General features: G+C 34.4%; 1 protein-coding gene and 1 long non-coding RNA gene across 5 annotated transcripts in view; one reads left to right on the top strand and one right to left on the bottom strand.

Moving 5' to 3' along the window:
• The window catches only part of zfpm2b (zinc finger protein, FOG family member 2b), a 93,706-nt gene that overhangs the window by 51,350 nt on the left and 17,857 nt on the right, over positions 1-24,499 (top strand). For 2 of the 4 annotated variants that reach the window (XM_005159561.5, NM_001039524.1), the window contains 1 exon segment: positions 8,316-8,412. In XM_005159561.5, coding sequence (XP_005159618.1) covers positions 8,316-8,412 — 97 coding nt within the window. 4 annotated transcript variants of the gene reach the window in all.
• LOC141379037 (uncharacterized) lies at positions 4-22,633 on the bottom strand. The gene is made up of 4 exons (XR_012394960.1): positions 22,464-22,633; positions 5,043-5,276; positions 1,459-1,503; positions 4-1,322 (listed from the first exon to the last, which is right to left on the bottom strand). It is a non-coding gene; the product is annotated as an uncharacterized lncRNA (long non-coding RNA).

Raw genomic sequence — 24,499 nt, 5'->3', positions numbered from 1 at the left:
TTTGGGGTGAATTAAATGGAAAATTTCATTAAATTAGATAAAAATGATAACCCAGTTTTCCTGTAAAAGATCTTTGTACAGAGTGTATGTGATACTAAATAAGAATATAAACTGACAATTGAATTCTATTTTTACTGAACAGACAGAAAGCTTTGAGACTTTTTAGTTTATATACATATAAAAAAACACATTAAATGCAAGTAAAGTTTCTACTTTAATGTTTCAAATAACGTTTATGAAAATAAAAGTTGGGGCGACACGGTGGCGCAGTGGGTAGCATCATCTCCTCTGTGTGGAGTTTGCATGTTCTCCCCATGTTTCCTCCTGGTGTTGTGGTTTCCCCCACAAGTCCAAAGACATGCAGTATAGGTAAATTGGGTAAGCTAAATTGTCCATAGTGTATGTGTGTGAATGGGAGTGTATGGGTGTTTCCCAGTGATGGGTTGCAGCTTAAATGGCATCCGCTGCGTAAAACATATGCTGGATATGTTGGTGGTTTATTCAGCTGTGGCGACGCCAGATAAATAAAGGGACTAAGCCAAAATAAAAGTTCCATTATCGTTCAGTGTAACATAAATGTGTGTAAAAAAGCAACATACTTATTCTGATTGTGCTTTTTTAAAAATATATTGAAAAGTACATGATCAAACTAAGCTTTACTATATTGTATACATTTTAAACTACCTTCTGACAAATATAGTGACTAATGTATAATGAATGATATAAAAAATTACAGCTAATTTTGAGATTGCACTATGAAGTTTAAATTATTAATTAATAGTTAATTTAATCATTCTTGCTCTAAAAATACTTTATGACCATTTTTGGTATTTAAACTTTTACTCTGAGTGATATTTTAATATGCATCCATTGTAAATCAAAAATGTATGATAGTCATTATTTTGGTCTCGGAAATAAAAATAAAGAAATTAAACAGAACATATGCTTTATTATGCTTGTATTGTTTCAATAGTCTCTAAACCATGTTCGTTTATGATCTACCTTTGCCAACATATTTTGTCCTTGGCATTCAGTATTATTGAATTGCGGCTAATTACAGCAAGACTACAGACAGAGAGCCTGGATGGACAGACCGAGCAGTAAAATCATTTAAAATGTTTTCTGTGTCCATTTGTTTTGTATTTTGAGGCCTTGGAGAAGGTGGTGTTGTGTTTTGGAGTGTACGAGCGAGCGAGCGAGTGTGTGTGTCACGGGTAATCTGTGCCCGTGGCAGGTTTACCCTGTGAAGCGGACTGGTATCGCAGGCCCATTGTTGTTGCTCCTGTCAGAGCGGGGAGAGGCCGATGGAGGCCTGTGCTGGCCTGATAAGGGGAAAGAGGATTCAGCGGAGAGAGAGAGACAGGCAGAAAGAGAAAGAAATGACTCAAGGAGAGTGGAGTGCTGTGTAGACTCTGTCTTTTTCATGAAGTATTCCCACACTGTCAGAACCGTACAAACCTCTCTCTCTCCCTATTTTTCTGCGGCTCCATTCTGAAGGTGAGGCTTTAAAAAGACACACAACATGTACTGTAAGTGAGGATGCAAGGCAAGGCAAACAGAGTGTGTGAAATGTTTGTTTGGTTCTCACCTGTTTGTGTTGGTATTTGGTAAGCATCACTTTTACTGTCGCTTAGTGGCGAATCTAGTTTTATTTTTCTATGAGTGGACCTTAGTTAATCTGAAGTTCAACCTTTTACAATACTTGACTCAAAAATAGGGATGTAAATTTGAAAGCTAATAATGACATATTACAAACATATTAATAGGGGACAAAGTGCAAAAAGTAAAAAGTACTATTGGTTTTTGTCACAGGTAACAGTAACTTTACTATTTAAAGGGCTCCTGTTTTACCCGCTTTTTTACGATTTAAGATAGGTCTTTTGTGTGTCTGTGAAGTTTCAGCTCAAAACTTACAACAGATTAAAGGTTTAAACTTTAAGAATATTAGGATTTTCTAGCTGTTTTTGTTGCTTGTGCATTTGATGCTAGTTCTTTCTGCCCACCATAATCATATGCCTGTCAGATTGTGCCTCAATCTCCGCCTCGGTTGCGTCAGAAAAACAGCACAGTGACAGACATGAAGGAAGCAGATCTCACATAAGGTTAATGAGAAATACTACAGTAAGAACTTTATGAATGATTGTTTTGATATATTTGTTGTGGAATTAATTTAAGCCTTTCCGCAACCTCTTAAAAACACAGAGTTAAAAACTACCCAAATTGGGTTGTTTTTAACCCGATTGCTGGGTAAATATGGGACAGAAAACATCAGGGGTTAAATTAACCCAAGTAATTGAGTTATTATTTTTAACCCCATAAATGGGTTGTTTTTTCTATCCATAAATTGGTTATTTTTACTTAAATAATAGGTTAATTGGATCCAAAAATGCCTGTGAAAGATGACCCAGAAATTGTGTTGTTTTGACTTGGCGTCACTGAAGTATGGTGGGGGATGTGCAGCTTTGAACAAATCAAACAAATTTAATTTAAACAAATTAGTATATAATATGAGGTATCCCAGTCAGCTCCTGCTGTGAGTGGATTTGACCCAAAGAGCTGGGTTGAAACTACCCAAGACTAATAATAACCCCCAAATGCCTCAACCTCAAGATTTGGATAGAAAAAAATAACCCCATGTTTTTAGAGTGCAATGATGAGTCACACACAATGTTGTTAGAAAGTTTATGTACACACACACACACACACACACACACACACACACACACACACACACACACACACACACACACACACACACACACACACACACACACACACACACACTGTAGACACAGTTTATCTTAGCACTGTTGTTGCATGACAAATATGACAGGATACACATTAATATCCACTACTGTATGGACATCCGTTATGTTAATGTAGAAAATAAATCTGATTTAATGTCCACAAACCAAGATTGAATCATCTTCTTTTATAATTAATTGTAGTAATATGCGGCTGTGGTGATTAGGTAAAGACAGTAAAATCGCTGTAATTCATTACTAACATGCACTGTTTTGAACTTGTTAAACTCATTTTTGATCACATTTGATGAGGATTGATGATCATTGTGAGCTAAACAGATCTTTCCAGTTGCTTTGCACACCAGTCTTGTATGATTATGTGTTACTACAGACACATGTTAATACGGGGCTGTAAATCAATTCGGTGGGTGGGATAACCGCACTCCTACGTCACGTTGCGGTGGGCTTCAAAATGGGAGGGATTTGAATCCTATTTTAGCATCAGGAAATTCAAAAAAAGAGACTTATTGTGTTTATGTCACCCCGATATGACTGTGGACACACTATACCTACACACACAGTTCTGTCCAAGCAGCTTACAAAAGATGATTTTTATCATGGTTCATCAAGTAATTTTACCACTTTCTAATATTATTTGCTCACAAAAACTTGTTATACACTAATAAACATATTGATGAAAGTCAAGTATGCTAGCAACAAAGTCTACAGAATCATATATCGTTGTACCTGACTATAAAGTGAGTTAAAACAAAATCTGTCTAAATCCTGTCCTGGCAAATTTAAGCATTCAAAATAAAAACACAAAACAGCAAAACAGGTTTAATACTAAACCTACAGATACCCAGATAAGAGATTGCTCCGTTAAAATATTAAGGACTCGTTTTCAATTTTTTAATTAACTTTTTATTTTTGAAAGGGTTAGTTTACTTCCTGATTTTTTTTTTTTTTTTAATTTTACTCACTACCTTGTCTGCAAATATGTTCAATTGAAGAGTTCAGATGCAAAAACCTCTAAGCGCCATCTAAACTTCATTCATTCATTTCTTGTCAGCTTAGTCCCTTTATTAATCTGAACTTTTCTTTTAAAAAGTCTTGTTAGTAGGTTAAGTAATTTCACTTCTATGTTCACATATAGAGTATTTTGATTGCCTGTAGTGTGAAACAACTCAACATAAATATACTGTAGGAGATGCTCGTTTTTGAAGGAAATTACAGATGGCATTTAGAGGTTTTTGCATCTGAACCCTTCATTCCTTTCTTTCTTTAGAAAACAATCATTTATATGTATGGAGTAAAACCTTGTAATGTATCAGAATTCTATTAATAGAGAACTTGCAAAACTATTAACATATAATTTTTTTTTTTTTTACTTTTTATTAACATATTAGTTTATCTTTTATTTGCTGCTGCAGTAGGGAATTAACATTACGTAAAAGAAAAAAAAAACTTCCCTACTTAGGTGATAATGCAAAAATGAGGACATAAACTTTTCATAAAGTTGGATTAAAAGCAGACTTATATAAACAACTAACAATGATCTAAATATGACTTTTACTTACAATAGAAAATTTAAGAAAAATCACATGCATCTCAGATTTATTAAGCAATGTCTTATAATATGCTTGGATGTGTCAAGAAACCAAAATATATCTTATTAAGAGGCTGGAGGCTTGAATAAACCTTTTTTTCCTAGAGTTGGTCTTAATTTATAGTATGGAGGAGTCAATGCTGAAAGGTAATGCCAGTCCGAGTTGACAGATTTAAGTGAAAATGTTGTAATGTATGTTAGGCAAAGACTCCATTCAACCAGTAGATGTTTGATATTTTCAGCTGATTTTAAATCACATTTGGAAGGCTGTTAGCCACATACAACAAATTTGTCATCCTCACATGTCATCATTTCAGAAAAGTAACCTTTATAAAATTGACTGTTATTTCTCACGAAGTTAAAATTATTGTAATTTGTTTCTATCTTTGGAGACTAATGGTTATTTTTCTGAAAGGAGGAAGCATTAATCACATAGCACGATGCACAAATGCGACCTTCTAAAGGCACAGACTTTGAACCAAGACACATGTCGATGTGCCTAGTGCTTTAAAATGTGTATTCCAGCACTAAGCAGATTTATGGGGCCCCTTGTATTTTGATTAAGTTTGGCTTGAATGCCTACATTAATATGCAGGGACCACAAGCCGAGCCCCATGTCATCAATTTGTACTAATTTCAGATTAATTCATCACAGCGCTTTGAGGTGAAGTGGATATGATCTGTGTTACCTGTAGGGATGAAGAGACGTCCAGCTCTAAAACAGCATCATCCCTTCATGTCCCCGTGGGGGAGGAAAGAGAACCCAGTGCTTTCCAGACTCTCAGACTGTTATCAGTGCTCTTATCTCTCCAGGAGCACACGCTCCCTCTCTCCCGGGCCAAATCTGCATTTCTGCTGAATCGTATCATCTTCCTGCCGACTGGTCAGTCCCAGACAGGGCTGACGTGGCTTTGTCTTACAGCCTATCAGACATGGAGAGGCAGACACAAAAGGAAAACAGAAGTAGGCATTAGTATAGTTGAAATTATGGTACTTTTTACAGCAATAATATATTTTACCCCTTTAAAAAAATCCATAAAATATATGGTAAAAAAAATGGCATTTGTGGTTTGTAGATTTTTACTATTAAACATATGGTAGAAACTATATGAAGGACATTTCTAATGTCAACCATATTTAATTCATTTATACGGTTAGTACAATAGTGTTTTCCAGAACTAAAATCTGCATATTGTATCTATGTTATACCACACCATAAGCATGTGGCAATAAGAAAGCCAAACTATGAACCAATATTTATTACAAATAGCTTTTCAACATGCAGAGAAACAAACTAAGAAATAGAAGGTTTTCAGTGTCATTCACACAACTGCTAAACACAATCATAATAACACACAACACTAAACTAATGCAGTAAACACTACACATCAACATTAGATGTAACAAAACTCTAATGTGCATAACTGATGAGAAAAAGAACCATAGTAATTTCACTGTATATATTAAGGAAATATACTGTAAAGCAGTTTTGTTTTGTTTTTATTATAATGTTTCTTTTAGTTTTTTGGCTATTAAAATGATTGTGTTTTTATTTCTGGTTGGTTATTTTGTAAGCTCTTCCATTTGGTCGGTGCTGCACTTACATAGTGTTGGGTGTTTTGAGTTAGAAAGCTATTAGTTACTCTAATTAAATTATTAATCTACTGAAAAAGTAAAGTAAGCTATTAGTGTTAGGTCATTTTATTACACTTACTTTTATTGTACTTGCCTTATGCTGAAAATAAATTCAACAGTTGTGTATAAACTAGGCATGGGACCATAACCGGTTTCAAGGTATTAAAAGTACTAAAGTTTTTTATGTAAAGTGTTTATAAGGGTTTTTTAATGTGTTTTTTTAAATGTGTTGTAAAGAAATCTGTGCTTTTGAAACTAATGATGAGAGCAGAAAATTATTTTAGCCTGACATGTACAGTATGGTTTATGCTTCCAAAATATTATGAATGTTTCCTAAAATAAAATATATTTTGTTCAGTGGGGGGAAAAGTATTGTAATTATTATTATTATTATTATTTTTAACCTAGTCATTTAAAACAAACATATTTTAGAGCAGTGATCACAATATGGTGATATATTTTTATCCAAGGTTATCATACCATCAGAAACTTATACTAGCCCATGCCTAGATAAAACTGATTAAGTGAAGCAGAGAGTTTATATATTTAGCTAAATAAATGTATCTTCTTTAACTGAATTTATTGGAATGAAGAGTACATTTATTTCAGATATATTATTCACATAACTTACTTTTCAACTGAAGAATGTTAGATTTGTTTGGCATTGGCACATGCTTCCATGAAACGAGATAGAAATGTCTGTCAATATATATGTATGCATGAAATATGGTGTCATTACTTTGAAATGTTTTGTGTTTTGATAAAACTAAAAGGTACAATAAAACTAAAAGGTTGTGTTTAATTTAGTTACTTTTCAAGATGTAATTAGATAAGTAATTTAGATGAATTTTTTATTGGTGTATTTAGTAATTAATTACTTTTTTGAAGTAATCTATCCAACACTGATTTCATTTTATAAAATCTATCGAAAATCTATACATAAACCTTTTTTTTTTATAATAGGCTACATGTAATTTGCTGAAAAAAATATTTGTGATCACATAAAAAACATATGTTTGTATGTGATTTTATCAATATTTGGTTATTTATTTTTTATTATTATCGTCATTTTTATTTTGAAATGTGACTATTGTTCTACCTAAATGTACAGCATTTATGTTCTAAGTGTACTTAAATAGGGTGGCATGGTGGCTGAGTGGGCATTTGGCATTTCTGTGTGGAGTTGGCATGTTCTCCCCATGTTCACATTGGTTTTTACCAAGTGCTTCAGCTTCCTCAAAAGTCTAAATGGTATAGGTGAATTGGGTAAACAAAATTGGCCATAGTGTATAAGTGTGTGGATGTTTGGATGTTTCCCAGTACTGGGTTGTGGCTTGAAGGGCATCCGCTGAAATAGTTGGTGGTTCATTTTTGCCGTGGCGACCCCTGATAAATAAGGAACTAAGCCGAAGGAAACTGAATGAATAAATGCACTTAAATAATGTTGTAATTATTATTATTCTTATTTTTCATTAAACCCCGGTCAAGTAAATGATGAAATATGTGTGTAATTAATTAATTAATCTTTAAATATCCTGTATTTAATTTAAATGTAATATGCAAAGGCAAACATCAAAATAATCGTATGTTTTTTTTTTTAAAACGACAGGACACTATTAAAAATGTATATAAAATATACTTTCAAGTAAAACTTAATTGTAGGTGCTTTTTTATTTTAATAATATCATATTATCTGCAAGTACATCTTTCCCACAACAATATACTTAGCAAAGCATCAAAGCTATCACACATAATGTTTGTTGTAGTTGTTATTGTTTTAAGATAATTTTTCAACACAATTCCCTCATCCTGCTTTCAGTTATGAAATCAAATCCTTCACCCGTCCTTTTGAAAGCCATGCCGTTTCATTAAATTCCCTGTGTGTCGCTGTCAGGAAGCTGTGATGCTGCAGATAGAGGCTCTACAATGTGTCTAAAGATCAGAGCTCAGCTTTCTGCTTCTTCTCTCTCCAAGTCCATGTGCTCCTTTCTGGATTCCAAACCTCCCAAAGGATGAGATCTGATCAGGTGGAACATTCAAACAATACAACCATTCAGAGGTTGAACAGGATGGGGTGTAGCCCGCACCTCCTCACACACACACACACACACACACAGATGGAGATGTAGGTGCTTGGGGAATTATGAATTTGTTTAAACAAGCTCTCGAAGGAACAGTCTCCCCGTTGGACATTGTGTCCACATGCTGGTCACTAATCATCTGATGCAAATTGAATGCAAAAATGGCAAGTTGTAAGCTGCAGCTGGTTGGTTGGTTTAAGTGTGTGTTTGAGAGAAGCAACTGAAGGAGTGTGTTTTGTGTTGCAGGTTTCGCTGGTGTTGAATGGAGGTCCTCGCTGGCTGATGGACATCATGTGGGTCAGCGCTGAAGATGGAAAGAGCAACTGTGCTGTTTACAGTAAAGGTGAGATTGCTTTGTCTTTCTTTGTGGATTTGAAAAGAAGGCTGAGAAGACACTGCTTAGTGTTTATTCAGCAAAATTCCTCTCACTGTAAAGCAAATTTTATTGAACTTTCCTGCTTTAAATGACAGCAGAAGGTTTTTTCGAAGTAAACTTACTAAAAGAGATATTGAGCAAAGTTTTACCTGGAAATTTATTTATTTATTTATTTATTTATTTATTTATTTATTTATTTATATATTATTTTCATACATTAACATTAAATATCTTATCTACACTAAAAATATCTGTTAATTAACAGTTTCTGAACATTGTGGTTCACACGTGTTTTAGGTTTATTTATGGTTGTAAATTGCATTATGGGACCTTGATCTCTGTTGACTTTTGATGCTGAAAATTCAACTCTACAGTTTAACAAAGTGACTTTTATTGACATTTTTGTAGTTTGAAATAATATAATGTATAAGAAATAATATATAAAGAAATAACTCAAATAAAAAATAAAGAAAAAATAAAGAAATAAAAAATGTACTGGCAGTTTATTACAACGGGGTTGTACCATAATATACAACAACAACCAATATATGACTTTAAACTATTAAATGAACTTTCAAGGTTGAATGTTTTTGAAAGAATGATCGAGGTCCCATAATGCAATTCAAATGCATTAACAAACATGGGGGAATAAAAACATGAATCACAAAGTAAGAATAACTGCTAACGTACAAATATTTTTAGAGTGTAATTAATCTTGTGCGTATTTGTTTGTTTGTTTTTTTATTGTATTTAAAGAGTCCAAATGCAAAAGCCTTTTAAGTGCCATCTGAAGTCCTCCAAAACAAGCATTTTCCTCTTATGTGTAGGTTCAGCAATTTCACTTCTATGGAGAATAGGATCTTTGCCTACTGCATAAAGAATAGGCAAAGAACAGGTTTTTCATCACTGGAGGCTGAGAAAAATGCTCATTTTAGAAGACGTGTTTTATTAAAGCTTTAATAATAAAATATTTTAAGTCAAGGCAATGCAGGCAAAACAAACATGCAACTGTAAATTTTGAAGTTTGGGCTTTTTTTTTTGATTTCTTGTAAAGTGTTTTTATTTTTTTTTTAAGTTTAATGAAAAAAAACCAAAACACAATCTCAAGATTTTTTTTATCATTCTTTATCAATTTTTGCGTAGATTGCAATAATTTTAAAGGGAAAAAAGTTTGATGTATTTGAATGAAAATGAAAATCTAATTTCTTTATTCTGTTGAACACAAAACAATACACTCTTAAGAATGTTGTAAAAGAGCAATATAATTACATCCATAGTAGACTAAAACAAGTCAATTGCTGTTTTTTCCAACATTCTTCAGGATATCTACTTTTGTGTTCAACAGAAGAAAGAAACTCAGAGGTTTGTAATAAATGAAGAATGAGTAATCGACATCATATTTATTTTTTGGTGAGCAATCCTTTCAAAGGCTGTTTCCTCTTTTTTTTTTAATCTCCACTTCAGCAGGATTAACATAAACCAAACTTTATTAGTGTATTATCAGTTTCACTTATTTTGTGTTTTAATCAAATAAATGCATAGTCAGTGAGCATAAGAGAGTCTTAGCAAACTCTGACTGTACTGTTTGGTGTCACTAACAAAGAGATCATCATATCTGAGAGTCTAAAACATAAAACAGCATATATTATAGAGCAGATCTAACATGAACTAAAATCCACAGAACTTTCCATTTCATGGGGTCTTAAAACCCCTATGTCTTGCTTTCATATGTACAGTGGATCTAAAATAACCATGGTTCTTTTTCTGAGATAAAACGATGACCCCATTTTTAGCAATAGAAGAAAAAGTGAGCAGTAATAACTTGCCATTCCACGAACAAATACTCAGTGTTTAAAGAGCAGAAAGATAACTCATTGTTGCCTGCGCTCTCTCTCTTCTTGACTAAAACTGATATTTCCGCTAAAGTGCTCCACTTTTTTATTATCTGCAGGAGCTTAATTGATTAATCTACTTACAGTACATGTGTAAGTTCAACAGAACAATCCCTTCTCCATTCTGACAAAAAAAAAAAAAAAAAAAGACTGGAGGATATGAAAGACTTAAAGGTCTTTATCGCACTTATCTGAGAACACAGAGAAATAGAATAATGGTTGAACATCTCCAGCAATGTCAAATTTCATTATCAGTGTATTGAAACAGCAGCGCCCCTGGAGGAGTCGACTCTCCGCCAGCGAGCGGCACAGCGATTGCGTTTAATTAAAAGACAACGCTGATGAACTGAAGGGCTTTCAGTCGAGAACTTATTAAGAGATTGAAAGGGGGGTCGGGATCGATTAGGCCAGACTGCCGGATATTTCACAAACTATGCAGCTTACTATAGTCTGGCAGATTGCAGTGTTAACTGTCCCAATGCAGAGGTTTTGAAAGGGTGACAAGGTTTTGTAATGTATGCACATAATATGGCTGTATTCACATGTGCCCTACTGATTTCTTTACACATGATTGGTCTGAATTATAGAATAGTTGTGTCATTAGAGCAAGAACAAAGGCTTTTTTGACAAACACTACTTTGGGGTCAGAAGGTTTTTTTTAAATGTTTTAACATTTTATCATCAAGGCTGCATTTATTTAATCATAAATACAGTACAAATGGTGAAAATGTGAAATGTTCTTGCATTATAAAATAACTGTTCAAAAGTAGTTCATCATTTAATTCAATCATTTATTCCAGTGATTTTAATGACTTTTCAGCTTCATTACTCTAGTCTTTAGATTCACATAATCCATCAGAAATCACTCTATTATTATTATTATTATTATTATTATTATTATTATTATTATTATTATTATTATTATTATTAATGGTAATAGTAATAAAAGCAATAATAATTAGAATAATAATTTAATTTAAAATTACATACAATAAGTAATAAATAAATATTTTATAAACAAGTATTTAACTTTTTTTTTTTAATTAGTGTAAATAAAGAAATATGAAAAAAAAAAAAAAAACTGACCCCAAACTTTTGACCGGTAGTGTATATTTCACAGATCCATTAAAATCAGATTTAAAAAAAAGTATTAATTTGTTGGTAAATATATAGTTTTATTCCGTAAGCACACAGTAAAAAAAATTTAACACAGCAAAAAAAAAAATATGGTAAACTATAGCAGTTTTGTAAGCTTCTAACTAAACAAATCTTATAAATGAATCCCAGGGCCATAACATAGAAAATAGGAAAACACTGTGACTTGATACATTATAAAATTAAAGGGACAGTTTATATATATTTACAGTTTACATATATATATATATATATATATATATATATATATATATATATATATATATATATATATATATATATATATATATATATATATATTAAACTCAAGGGGTCCTACACTTAAATTTTTTTTTTACTTCTGTTAAACTGAAAACAAGATATTTTGAAGAATACTGGAAACCAGCAGCCAGTGACATCCATAATGGGAACAAAAAAATAAAAAGAACTTAATGGCTAAAAAACTTTTTTTTTTTTTCAATATATCTTCCCAACATAAGATAGGAGCTTAAACAGGTTTGGAACAAGTGGAGGGAGAGTATATTATAACAGTATTTTCATTATTGGTGTGAACTTTCCCTTTAAATTTTAAACATGTATATTGAGAGATAGAAACTTGAGTCTGCCACTTAGATTTGGAAATCACTAAAATAACTACACAAACTCGTTTAAAGCTGACTTAAGACTTAACTTGAACTCGTAACTTAAACAAAAAAACAAAAGTCTTTTGCTATGATATTGTATTCTATTCTCTCTTTCTACACGACTGCAGCATGCACATTTTTATGTTCATTTATAAATAACAGTGGTGTCTGCAAGCGGGGAACAAAGTTGAGTTTCAGGGAGTTAAAACAGCACAAATAATAATAATAACCTAATAATAATCATGTTTATATAAACACTAAATGAGGAGGACTTCTCACCTTCTGAATCCCAGTGTCTGAATACAGACACAGTGGATATCAGTGCGGCAGGTCTCTTGACCTATGTCAACCATTAGCCCTGTCTGTAATCTGGATGATTTTAAACACAGCAGCACGGATATATGTGATGTGTCTGAATGGTAACAAACTCAATTGATAAAAGACAAAGTTCACCATTCTCGCACAACTCTCCCGACAAAAATGCTTGCTGCACACAAACAGCTTTGCTGTATCAGCCCTGATATCATTGTGGAAAAAGCCATGCAACAAACCCATAAATAACTAAATACTGCATGCCGTGTGTGGCCGCGGTCTCACAGCTTGGCAGGTCTGTCTTTGGAAAGCACATGCTGTTATGAATAATTAAAAAGCAGGGTCTTTATAGGTTAAAAAAACTCAGATATGAATAATAGTGAAAAACCAAGAGGTCATCACTGGACAGCCAGATTTGCGCTACGTCACCGATTTTGATCCCACCCCAAACATGAGTTCAAAGCCGGAAGATGAAATTAACTAGAAAAAGTTCATTTATCCAAGTTTATCCACAATTACAGCTGACAGGTGCTAATGTAGGCTTAATCAATGCTCAACGCACAAAAATCTGTTAAAATCTCGAAAAAGTACTCCAGGGTTTCTTAAACCTTTAAGGCAGGGGTGTCAAACTCAGTTCCAAAAGGGCCGAAGCCCTGCACAGTTTAGTTCCAACCCTGCTCCAACACACTTACCTGTAGGTTTCAAACAAGCCTGAAGGACTCAATTAGTTTGATCAGGTGTGTTCAATTAGGGTTGGAACTAAACTGTGCAGAGCTGCGGCCCTTTTGGAACTGAGTTTGACACCTGTGCTTTAAGTCATTGTAATGTACCATTTACCTATTTTACATGATGCACATTTTCAACTGAAGTCTGGGGTGTTCAAAGTTTCTGGAGGGCTACAGTTCTGCACAGTTTAGTCCCTGTTTCAACACACTTGTAGGTTTCAAACATGTCTAAAGGACTCAGTTGGTTTAATCAGGTGTGTTTAACGAGGGTTAAAGCTAAACTGTTCAGGGATGCGGCTTCCAGGAACTATGTTTGACACATGTGATCTAAAGGGTAAGGTAAGAGGGATAATTGTTTAAAACATGGGATCTTTTTTTTTTTTTTTTTTTTTTTTTTTTTTTTTTTTTTTTACTAGGGGTTTGCCCTCCCCCTCCTGGATTATGAGTACAGATCATCAGTGTAAGACTGAACCACTGTTTTTAAGCAGATGTGTCCAATGCAAGATCTAAGATTAGTAACAAACAGAACTAACTGAACTTGTTGAAACCAATAGATTTTGCCATTGAAAACCCTTACTAGTTGACCACTCATTGAGAAGATCGGGTGAAAGTTTCCCCTTGATGGTCTCTGTAAGAGAGTATGTGTTGTTGAGTGTTGTCTGATATGAAATGTTTTGGCACTTGCAGTCGACACACGGCTCAGCGCGTCTCATGAACTGATGAGTTCCCGTAAAGGGGGCAGTAAAATTCTTAAGCGTGTGTTTTATATGTGCTCTCTATCCTGTCAGAGGGCTTTTGGCTTATCTTGAGTGAATGTCGAGGCTGGAAATGTCAGGCACGGGCAGAAAAAAAATATGAGATTATGAAGCTGCTGGATGTTGTCATGGGGTTGTGATGCGTCATAAATCCTGGTTTGATGGTAGTGGATGTCTGGATCAGGAGGGACACGGCTTAAGGACTGCAGAGACTCTGAGCTCTGCCACTGAACAGGAAAGAGGTTTATTCTGGTCATTAGACGATGTAGACCTCATCTTTTGATTTATCATCCCAACCCTACCGACTTTCGCTCTCTTCCCTTCATATTTCATGCCTGCTGTCTCTCTTTCTCTCTCCCTCTGTCTCATTTCTTGATGGACTGATATCTGACAGGCTTATGGCTGTCTGTGATGGGAAGGAGCTGCTCTCTTAAGGTGAATCTTGGGTCAACGGAGAGAAAAAAAAAATTCCTGGCAGATCACAGCTAGAGGAAACGGTGGTCGTTGGCTTATCACTTGTAGTTTCCTGTGATAGTACTGGTGGATAGCAGCCAGAAAGTCATGTGGGACATTTGTAATGTTGGCTAAATGTAGTTTATTTAGAGGATTTGAAGATCCTTCATCTAGACATTAATTCCACCTACAGACAATTCAGGTCACACTTTATATTAGGTGTCCTTAACTACTATGTACTAAGATAAATATCAGTGTAACTAAATACAATTCTGGAAAATTTCTACATTTACCGCTAACAAGTTCACGGTATGGTTAGGTTTAAAGTCTGGGGGTTACAGATGTAAAACGGATTTGTTACAGTGTTATTAAAATGCAAGTTCTTCTATTGGAATTCATGACATAAGGGGCATTCTATGAGAAACGTATATTTTCACTTATAAAAAGACGTGACAGGCCTGACTTAAGCTTGTTGTCCTCAAAAAAATCATTCAAAAACAAGCATTAATTTATACAATTCAATGATAGAACACATCGTGCATCATTAGCCCCTTTCACACAGTGATACCGGTAAATTTCTGGAAAATTTCCGGAACGACTTTACCGGTATATTCAAAAAAGCGCTGTTCACACAGGCGAGGACGTTACGGAAATTTTCCGGAAAAGAGCATTCACACATCCATTCCAAAATACCGGTAAATTCTGACATCATTCACCACAAATGAGCTTTAAACAGCTGCGCTTGTATTTGTAAACATTTGACTAAATTACAAACTCTGTGGATGATCAATATTGTGAACAACTTTCGCAGGATCACTTTCGCATGTCGAGATGTTCATAATATGTGCGTGTGCAGGCGCTCATAGGCGCACGCAAAGCTTGAAGGTAAACAAACAACGGCTTATCATAAGCATCTCATCGATGATTATTTACACAGTTGGCATTAAGACGAACATATAAACGTGATCTGACTAACTTCTAGCAGCTAAATGTGTCTGGAAAAATATTCAAAGGCTTTTATCCTCACAAACCGCGCGGACGTAAATGCGTCTGACTGTTGTGATTGGCTAAAGCAGACGTCTCACGTCAGCACGTTCTAGACGTGCACGCGCTTATTACGGGAATCTTCCTTCTGCATTCACACAGCGCAGCATTCCGGCAAATTGCCGGTAATGTTACAACTTCTATTTCCGGAAAATAGCCAGAACAAATTTACCGGTATTTCCAAAAAGGACCTGTTCACACATACAACCTTTCCGGAAAATTGCCGGCAATTTTCCGGAAAGGTCTGTATGTGTGAAAGGGGCTACTGTCAGCTTTTTGTCCAGCAATTGATGTCACTTTTGTGTCATAAACTTAAACATGCATTGCACATATTGTATGTTAAATTCAATGCAAATGTGACAGGCCTGACAGAAACATAGGGACAATTATTTGTTTTATATATTTGTAGTATTTATTTGTACAATTTATTTATAATTTCATGTTTTTAATCAATTGATGTGAATGAGAAAAACGTAAACTTGCTCTTTCTGAAGTTTTTTTTTTTTTTTCTCGATATAACAGTTTTTAGCATAACAAAAGTATTAAAGCTGTAGGTTCAATTGGTCTGAGGACAAGGACAATGACAGAGTTTTACAGTGTAAAGTGTTCATGAAGAAAAAAAAAATTGAGAACCAAATGAATGACATATTGCTTTACAGGGGTGCATTTCCGAGAACCATCGTTAGCCAACTAAGGTTGCAAGTTGTGTCGTTACAAATATAGTTTTGTTGATGTTTCCCAAATCTGTTGTTCCAACGAACATTTACAAACTTGAACGATTGCAACTGCACGTCTAGAGCTGTAGTTAGAAGCATAGTTTCTGGTTGTGTTCTATTCCCAGTTATCCCCCTATGCCCTAATCCTTTCGAACCTTCCTACAATCAAATTTGGAATGATTAAAAAAAAAGAAAAAATAAACATTAAAGTCATCTCTCTTAGGTCTAATTTGCTTTCAAAATTTCTTTAGTTCAGCTTTAGCAATTTTCACATTGACAATTGCGCTCCCTTTGTAGTGCACTTTAAAAACAATTATGCCAGTTTGAAAGCAGCTTTGGCTCATGACGAATGCTATAGATGACCTATTATTTAAAAGGAGAAATTACGTTACGAAACAAAAATTAATTAAGAAATTGTTACTCCAGCCAGTTTAAAGCATCATTATGAACATTTTACGTTGTAACTGACGTGGTTCAAACAACAGATCTGCGACAGATACAGTATACTATGGTTTTGGGAAACACTCGTCACTACATCGTTTTTTTCTCTACTAATGATTTCTCTACAAATGATGCATCTACTATGATAGTTCAGCCATGAGTTATGTCATTGTTTGGAAAATGCACCCCAGAACAAATCACAGAAGTCAACCATCAGTCAATTTTAGAAATTTTTGGGATGAAATACTTTTTATTCACTGTATTAATGTTTTTATTTCAGGGACAGAACATGTAAGTTTCTGGTAGAATGTCCCAAAATACATACATTTGCCAGTTAAGCATAAAATAATAAAGGCATAATAATGCACTTATAATATAAAGTGTAACCAAATTCCATATCTTAATTTAGCTTTTAAAAAAATCACCAATTATCTGTCAGTGCTTTGCATTAGTTTTTTATTGTTTCTATTCTCTAAAATAATTTAATCTAAATTAAGGATCATTCAAAAGTGTAAATATTTAAAAATTCATAGGCTACCCTTTTGATAATATTGACAAATCAGAGTTTTGGACAGGTCTGACATTATAAATTGTACATGTTGACAGATTTGTGACATTTGTGACAGTTGGGGTCTACTTTTGGCATATCATGATTGCATTTTTTCTTCAAATTTAAACAATATAGGCTCATTCGGAAATTGTACCCCTATATACACATGTCTGGAGATCACAAATTATGTAGCCAGAGCTTTGTATGGCTGCATTTCATTTTTAAAAATGGGGCTTGAGTATGGTGAAGAACGGTTTCAGAAAGCAGGTAAGACAAAAACAGAAGCCGAAAACTAGAATAAACAAGTAAAAAACTTGGTAAAAAAATCAGGTAAAAAAATAGGTAAAAATCAGTTTTTTTTTTTTTGGATTGCTTTTTAAAACTCTGCAGTTCGGGTCAATTTGTGCTTTTTAAAACACTGTTTGGTTCAGGGAAGGGGGAGATAAGGGATCAGTCAATTGGTTAGTCAGTAAATTAGTCAGTCGACAGCGGCCTCTGGTGGATTTATGTGAAAACAGCAGGTGCGAATGGCACTCGCAAGAGAAATGTGAGATCTGATGAAGCGTACTCAGCAGCCTCTGGTGAATTTACGAAGACAAAAATGCCAAAAATCATAGCTCCTGGGATAGTTTTGCTCTCCAGAAATGTATATAAAGGTACCTAATCAGAATGAGCCTGGGTTGAATTTAAGTCTGAGACATATGGCTTTGATTTTCATAAAATGTTTATCTCACTTAAAAATATACAGTTGAAGTCAGAATTATTAGCCCCCTTTGAATTTTTTTTTCTTTTTTAAATATTTAACGAACGATGTTTAACAGAGCAAGGACACTTTCACAGTATGTCTGATAAAATTTTTTTTCTTCTAGAGAAAGTCTTATTTGTTTTATTTTGGTTAGGATAAAAGCAGTTTTTAATTAAAAAAAAAAAAATTTAAGGTCAAAATTATTAGCCCTTTTAAGCTATATATTTTTTGATAGTCTATAGAACAAACCATCCCTAATAACTTGCCTAATTACCCTAACCTGCCTAGTTAACCTAATAAACCTAGTTAAGCCTTTAAATGTCACTTTAAGCTGTATAGAAGTGTCTTGAAAAATATCTACTAAAATATTATGTACTGTCATCGTGGCAAAGATTAAATAAATCAATTATTAGAGATGAGTTATCAAAGCTATTATGTTTAGAAATGTGTTGAAAAAAAAATCTTCTCTCTGTTAAACTAAAATTGGGGAAAAAAATAAACAGGGGTGCTAATAATTCTGATATCAACTGTATATTTACTGTGGTTTTTGCTTTTACTGTGAACGTCCATAGAAACTTATAAATCTTCAAAATTTGACAACTTTCATTTCTATAAATGCTTTCACAAGCGCAATAATCTTAAGCAGCATTTCAAATTATTCACACGTTTGGCTAGGGCTTTTTTATGTTACTGTTCAAAAAGGTGGTTCACAGTTAAAAGGATAGTTCATCCAAAAATGAAAATTACTTTACATACTCATCCTCCTCCTATGGTTATAAAACTGTATGTGTTTGTTTCTCATGTGAACACAAAATAAAATATTCTGGTTGCTGGCACATATTGTCAATTTGTGTTTAACAGAAGAAATGTTTTCAACAAGTGATGGGTGATTAAATGATGACATAATTTTCATTTTGGGGGGAATTTTCCCTTTAAGAGGATTAAGCCCATACAATATACAAGTATAGTGTTATGAACAGAAGAAGAAATAAACAAAAATGCTGAAATTATTATTCAAAGCATATCATGAGGGCTTTCTGTCCTGTTTATTGGAACTCAACAGATGTGAATTATATTCACTGTTTAAAAAAGTTGCAGGTTCCATTAAAAAGTAAAAATACAAAAAACACTTCCTTTTCTAAAGAAATACTCCTGTAAAAAACAAATCCCCCTGAACTCTTCTTTCATGCTATTGTTTTGATATTCTAAAACAGGAAGCCTGTGTCTCCTGGTTCAGGGTTGCAGTGTTATGTCAGAGGAATTTCAGTTTGATTCTCACCGAAGACGAAGTCGACAGAGACAAAGTTTAATTGAGTTTTCCTGAAACCAATCGGGAGTTTTGCTAGAAGGTAGAAAAGCAGAAGCACATAATCCTCTTCCCACTGAGGCGCTCGCTTGAGGGGTATCTCTCCTCCCTTTCTCCCAATCTCTCCCTCCTTCCGTCCCTCCCACCCTCTTTCTCACTCTATCCCATTACCTGGAAAAAAGAAGAGGGTCCCAAGCCACAATACTGAATACCCCAAGATAAAAGTACAAATTTCCTTCCGAGATTTGTTTTAGAGAAGCTGCAGTTCTTTTTCAGTGGCAGATGAAAGTGTTGCACCGGTTTGACTCTACAGGGTCATGAACATCCGCTAGAGGATAGTCCATAGAGTACCATAAAATCTTCCCAGTGTGAGCGCAGTGAAGATCTACTGGGACAAATAACAGAGTGATTTACATAGCATGTCAGTCATCGACTATAATCCCTAGTGTGGTCTCAGTGGTGTCCTGTTGTGTGTGGAACAATTCCTAAGAAAGAGAAGGTGACGGGTGATAGTGAAAGAGAGCAGCTGTTTATTTAACCCAATTTCACTCATTTTGTAACAAAAATAAATGTATACATTTTAAAAATTTAAATATTTTACATTTGTCTTTACATTATATTTAATTTACTAACATTTACCTACTTTGCTAATAATTATAATCATGTTTACTTAGTTTATTATTTTCCTTTGCATTTTTATACACATAACATTTATGCATTTATCAGTTTTATTAATTGCTTTACATTTTTAATAGTTCTTAAACTATTCTGTAATGTTTTAGTGCTATTGTTTACCCAACATTATTTTTGTTTTATATTCAGCAGTTCTGTTATCAATCACTGCCTTTTAGTAACATTTACAATAATTTTTTTTATTTTCTTAATGATTCCCTTTGTTTACTTAATTTACTAAAGTTTTCCTCTGTTTACCTGCATTGGTTTCATCAGTGATCATTTATATTTATACATGCCTTTTCTGAACTATTTTGTTTCTCCAAGTTTGAAAATTTTATTAGCTTTTGTTAGAATTTACTTTCACGTGTGTTATTTGTTTATTTATTTATTTTTTCTTACCTGTGTGTTTTTAATTTTTAAAATGTATTACTTTTGTTTTAACCTTTTTTTTCATGGACCTTTTTTTAATATTTAGCAAAATCATTAACATGTTTTTATTTTATCTTTACTCTTTTGGGTCTCGTCCTTATTACAGTGTAACTATTAATTTAACTACTGAGTAACATTAATTAAATACATTAACATTTTTTTTAACTTTTTACTTTATTATGTTTTATTTTGCTATGGAATATGGATTGTTTTGCAAATTTTTTACACATATTGGTATTTTCAAAAAGAAAACCACAATGCATAAAATGTTACATTTATACACACACATACACACACACACGCACACAAACACACACACGCACACGCACACACGCACACACACACACACACACACACACACATACACACCCCAAAAACAACCACGACATTAGAATACGTTTTATAAGAAAATGCTATTTTTAGAAATCTCTCCTTACAATTTCACATTTAATTCAGCATGTAACTTGCAGTTCCTATTTATTTATTTATTTATTTATTTATTTATTATATTTGCTAGAAGTTTATATTTTTAATTTAATGATTATATCATTATTATTATTACTATTAACCAAAAAGTATTCCTAAATTAACTATTGTTTCAAATACCTGTTATGGTGTGTTAGGGTTTATTAAGAAATGTTGCCATCTGCATCAAAATAAATTGAAATTAAAATAATTTCAATGATTTCTAGACATAGAAAGTGTATTAAATGTGCATTAAAAGTAAGCTTTAATGTTTACTCTTATGCTTTTTAAAAACACATTTTCTTTGTTTAATTGTTTTATTAAAGTTTTCCTCTGTTTACCTGCATTTCTTTTATCAGTGATCATTTATATTTATATATGCCTTTTTTGAACTATTTTGTTTCTCTTCAAGTTTAAAATTTGTAATTAGCATTTTGTCCAACCTATTTTATTAGTATTTACTTTCAGTGTGTAGATATTTTTTTGTTTACCTGTGTGTGTGTGTGTGTGTGTGTGTGTGTGTGTTTAAATTTAAACCTTTTTTACATGCACCTTTTTTAAATATTTAGCAAAATCATTGACATGTTTGTCTCACTTTAAAGTATTTCAAGTTGCACTTTTTACAGTGTAACTGTTGTTACGTGCCTTTCCTATCTAGGGCCAGGTAAACACGCAACAAAATAACATAACGGGGGGAAAGGGAATTAAATGTAGCCCAATTAAAACTATTAGAGGCCAATTTTGATCATATAAAATAATATAACTAAATAATAAAAAACAAATTGGGCAGTCAACAGTCATCACCGTTTTCATGTCCCAGCACTCCAACAATAACTCACACCAAATACAATGTCCAATGACATCCACCTCCGTACTGCTCCAAAAAGTTGAACCAAAACCAAAAATTTAAAGAAGTAATAACAAAGTGAACTATATTTTTTACTATACTGTTCACTAACAATAGGATTTTTAACAACTGAGTAACAGAAGTTAAAATACATGGACATACTATATGGTTACAGTTTGAATGTAGGCTAGGTTTAGTGTTAATTACACAAAATTATGCACAATTATTGATATAGTAAGTACTTGGAACATGTAATAAAGACACCTTAAAATACAGTGTTACCCTTGTTTGTTCAGATATACTTAGATTTACTTGTTTTTTGAGCTTTATATGCTTACCTTTCTACTGTCACGCATGTACATGTGCATCTCAATTCAACAACACATCAACTGGGCAACATATAGCAATGCAGCGTGCTGCTATTAAGAAGCTGTCACGAAGCTTAATTACATATTCGACTATGGAAATGAGTTGCTGCCTGTCAGCGAATCTGTGATTTGAATGCTTCGCATGTAACACAGAGACTGTCAAAAAAGACTTCAATCAAAAATGCTAAAATAACCGAGTCGAGCAGCAAGCTACACTTTCCTCCTCCTTTATTAAGATCACCGCAGTATGAAAAACAGTAAGTGAGGGGGAGGAATGATGCGAGAGGGGGGTTCTATCTCAGGCAGAATTGATGTGGTTCTATCCATATTCATATTCAGCAGCAGCTGTTATCGCTTAAAAGGCTTTCTAATTACAACAACAAGACAAAAACTGCTTGGATACAGTCCAGACCCGCTAAATGATAAAATAAACGCTCATTCACTCTCTCTCTCTCCCTCTCTCTCTCTCTCTCTCATCCTCTCTTAATCTCCACAAAGCACCTTGGAGTCTACTCACCCAAATACATGCCAATGAACAGGGAAAGTGGCATTCGGAGATGCAGGTGTCACGTTTGATAAGAAACTTCTGGATTAAATATGCTGTGGCTAATGAGCAGCCGGGCGAGCCAGTGAGGGTGCGACCATGGGCACGATTGTTCTCCGGCTGATAACATTCTGCGGAAGAAACAGCCAAATTCCATCATTTAATAAACAGCCCCTGCTTCTATCAGAGAGAGAGAGAGAAAGAGAGAGAGAAAGTGCCTGGATCCCGGTGTTAAGTGGGAGACATTGCTTTTCATTATGGCAATCTCAGGGGGCTTCCATAGGGGTGTGGAGGTGCTGCGACAAACAAATTGTGCTATATTTAAATGCGTTTATTTGTGAGTGTCGGTTTATGTGTTTCTCAGAGGTGTAGACGGAGTTCGGATCTTGAAGTTAATGTAAAGTTATTGTTTTATTAGTGGTGTCTGTCAAGCATCACTGTTACTGTTGCTTGTAATTATACTAAGGGATCCAAACAAATACTTAACGGTACACTAGACTGTTTGTTTTTGGAAATACTCATTTTACAACTTTCCTTAGAGTTAAACCAACCCAAGCTCATTCTGGAACCGTAAACCCACGGACGTTTCTGGAGGCCGCGATTAACGTGGCCGGAGGTACGTAAGGCCGCGTTTAGTTTTTTTCGAGCGAACGATGCGGTCGAAATTGAAGACGATGGCTTTTGCTTTTTTTTTCTGGACGGCTTTTGCGAACCGCCACTCGGGTTTAGGGAAGGAGGAAGAGGAGGAGGAAGAGGGGGGCGGCCGAGTCGGCCGAGTCGGCCGATCCGGCGGCTTTTCGCGTGAGAACGTCGCGGGCGCGAACGGCGCACTCTCCCGAGAGGCGCCCGAGACGCAAAAAACTGTGCACAGCGGCCTCCCGCGAAAACAAAAACCGCTCGAATACGTACCTCCCGGGACGTAAATCGTGGCCCGCAGAAACGTCCGCGGGGCTACGTTTCCACAATGAGCCCGGGTTGAGTTAAACAGTTAAGTTTTACCATTTTTGTATCTACGTAGGTACAGAAAAAAAAAGTTCCTTAATTAATAGGTCAGAATAAGGGTATAGTTCCAAGCCATATTGACCTTGAAAATAGCAACTTTTCAATTTTCATTTGTCTAAGTACACGATGCAACTATAGAAGAGTCATGCTTTAGATAAAAAACAACAACTCTTTGGTCATTTTTAAGCCAACATATGCTCTTTCTGAAAATTTAGTCCTGTATACATTTCTGGAGATCGCAAATTATGTAGCCGGTTTATTTTTAAAACAAACGCTACGGGGTGGTATGACGGCGTTTCTTTTTATGCTTGTCAGCTGACTGTTTACGTTCGTATGGACTGCTTTCCCTGCTGTGACCAGCTTGTCTAGTTAGCTCACCATGTACATCAGCAAACTTGAAATGTAGAGAGGAGTCAACCACGACGATTGGTAAGACAAAAAGTGGGTAAGACACAAAAAAAGTCAATAAATAAAATAAACAAGTAAATAACAGGGTGAGAATGTGGTCAAATCTGAAAACGTGGTAAAAATCAGGCGAGGGGTTTTCTTTTTCTGGATTGCTTTTTAAAATTGTTATTGGGTTTAGGGAAGTGGGTGTTCGGGTCAATTAATGCTTTTGAAAATACTATTGGTTGGGTTATGAGAAGGGGGAGAGTGGGGGATTGGTCGGCTGGTCAGTCAGTAAATTAAGTTGACAGTGGCCTCTGGTGGATTTAAGCGAAACCAGGCATGAATGGCACTCGCAAGAGAAATTTGAGATCTGAAAAGTGTACTTAGTGTAGTGATTTGTTGATGTTTCTGTTAATGACCCCGAGATGACAGGAGTATCAAGCTATACATAGAGATGAAATATAGGAAGAAACAGAAGAACAATGATACGAAGTGAGTGCTGAAGTTCTTAAACAATAAATTTTACATGCCAGTTCATTTGTATATTTTTTCCGAGTGTTTATTTAATGAACACCACACTTAGTGGCCTTTGGTGCATTTGCGAAAACAAAAACTGC

The sequence above is a fragment of the Danio rerio genome, chromosome 19 (genome assembly GCF_049306965.1).
Source record: "Danio rerio strain Tuebingen ecotype United States chromosome 19, GRCz12tu, whole genome shotgun sequence".
In the NCBI taxonomy this organism is placed as follows: Eukaryota; Metazoa; Chordata; class Actinopteri; order Cypriniformes; family Danionidae; genus Danio; species Danio rerio.
Note: the sequence above shows the minus strand (reverse complement) of the source record. Positions and strands in the feature narration are given on the sequence as shown.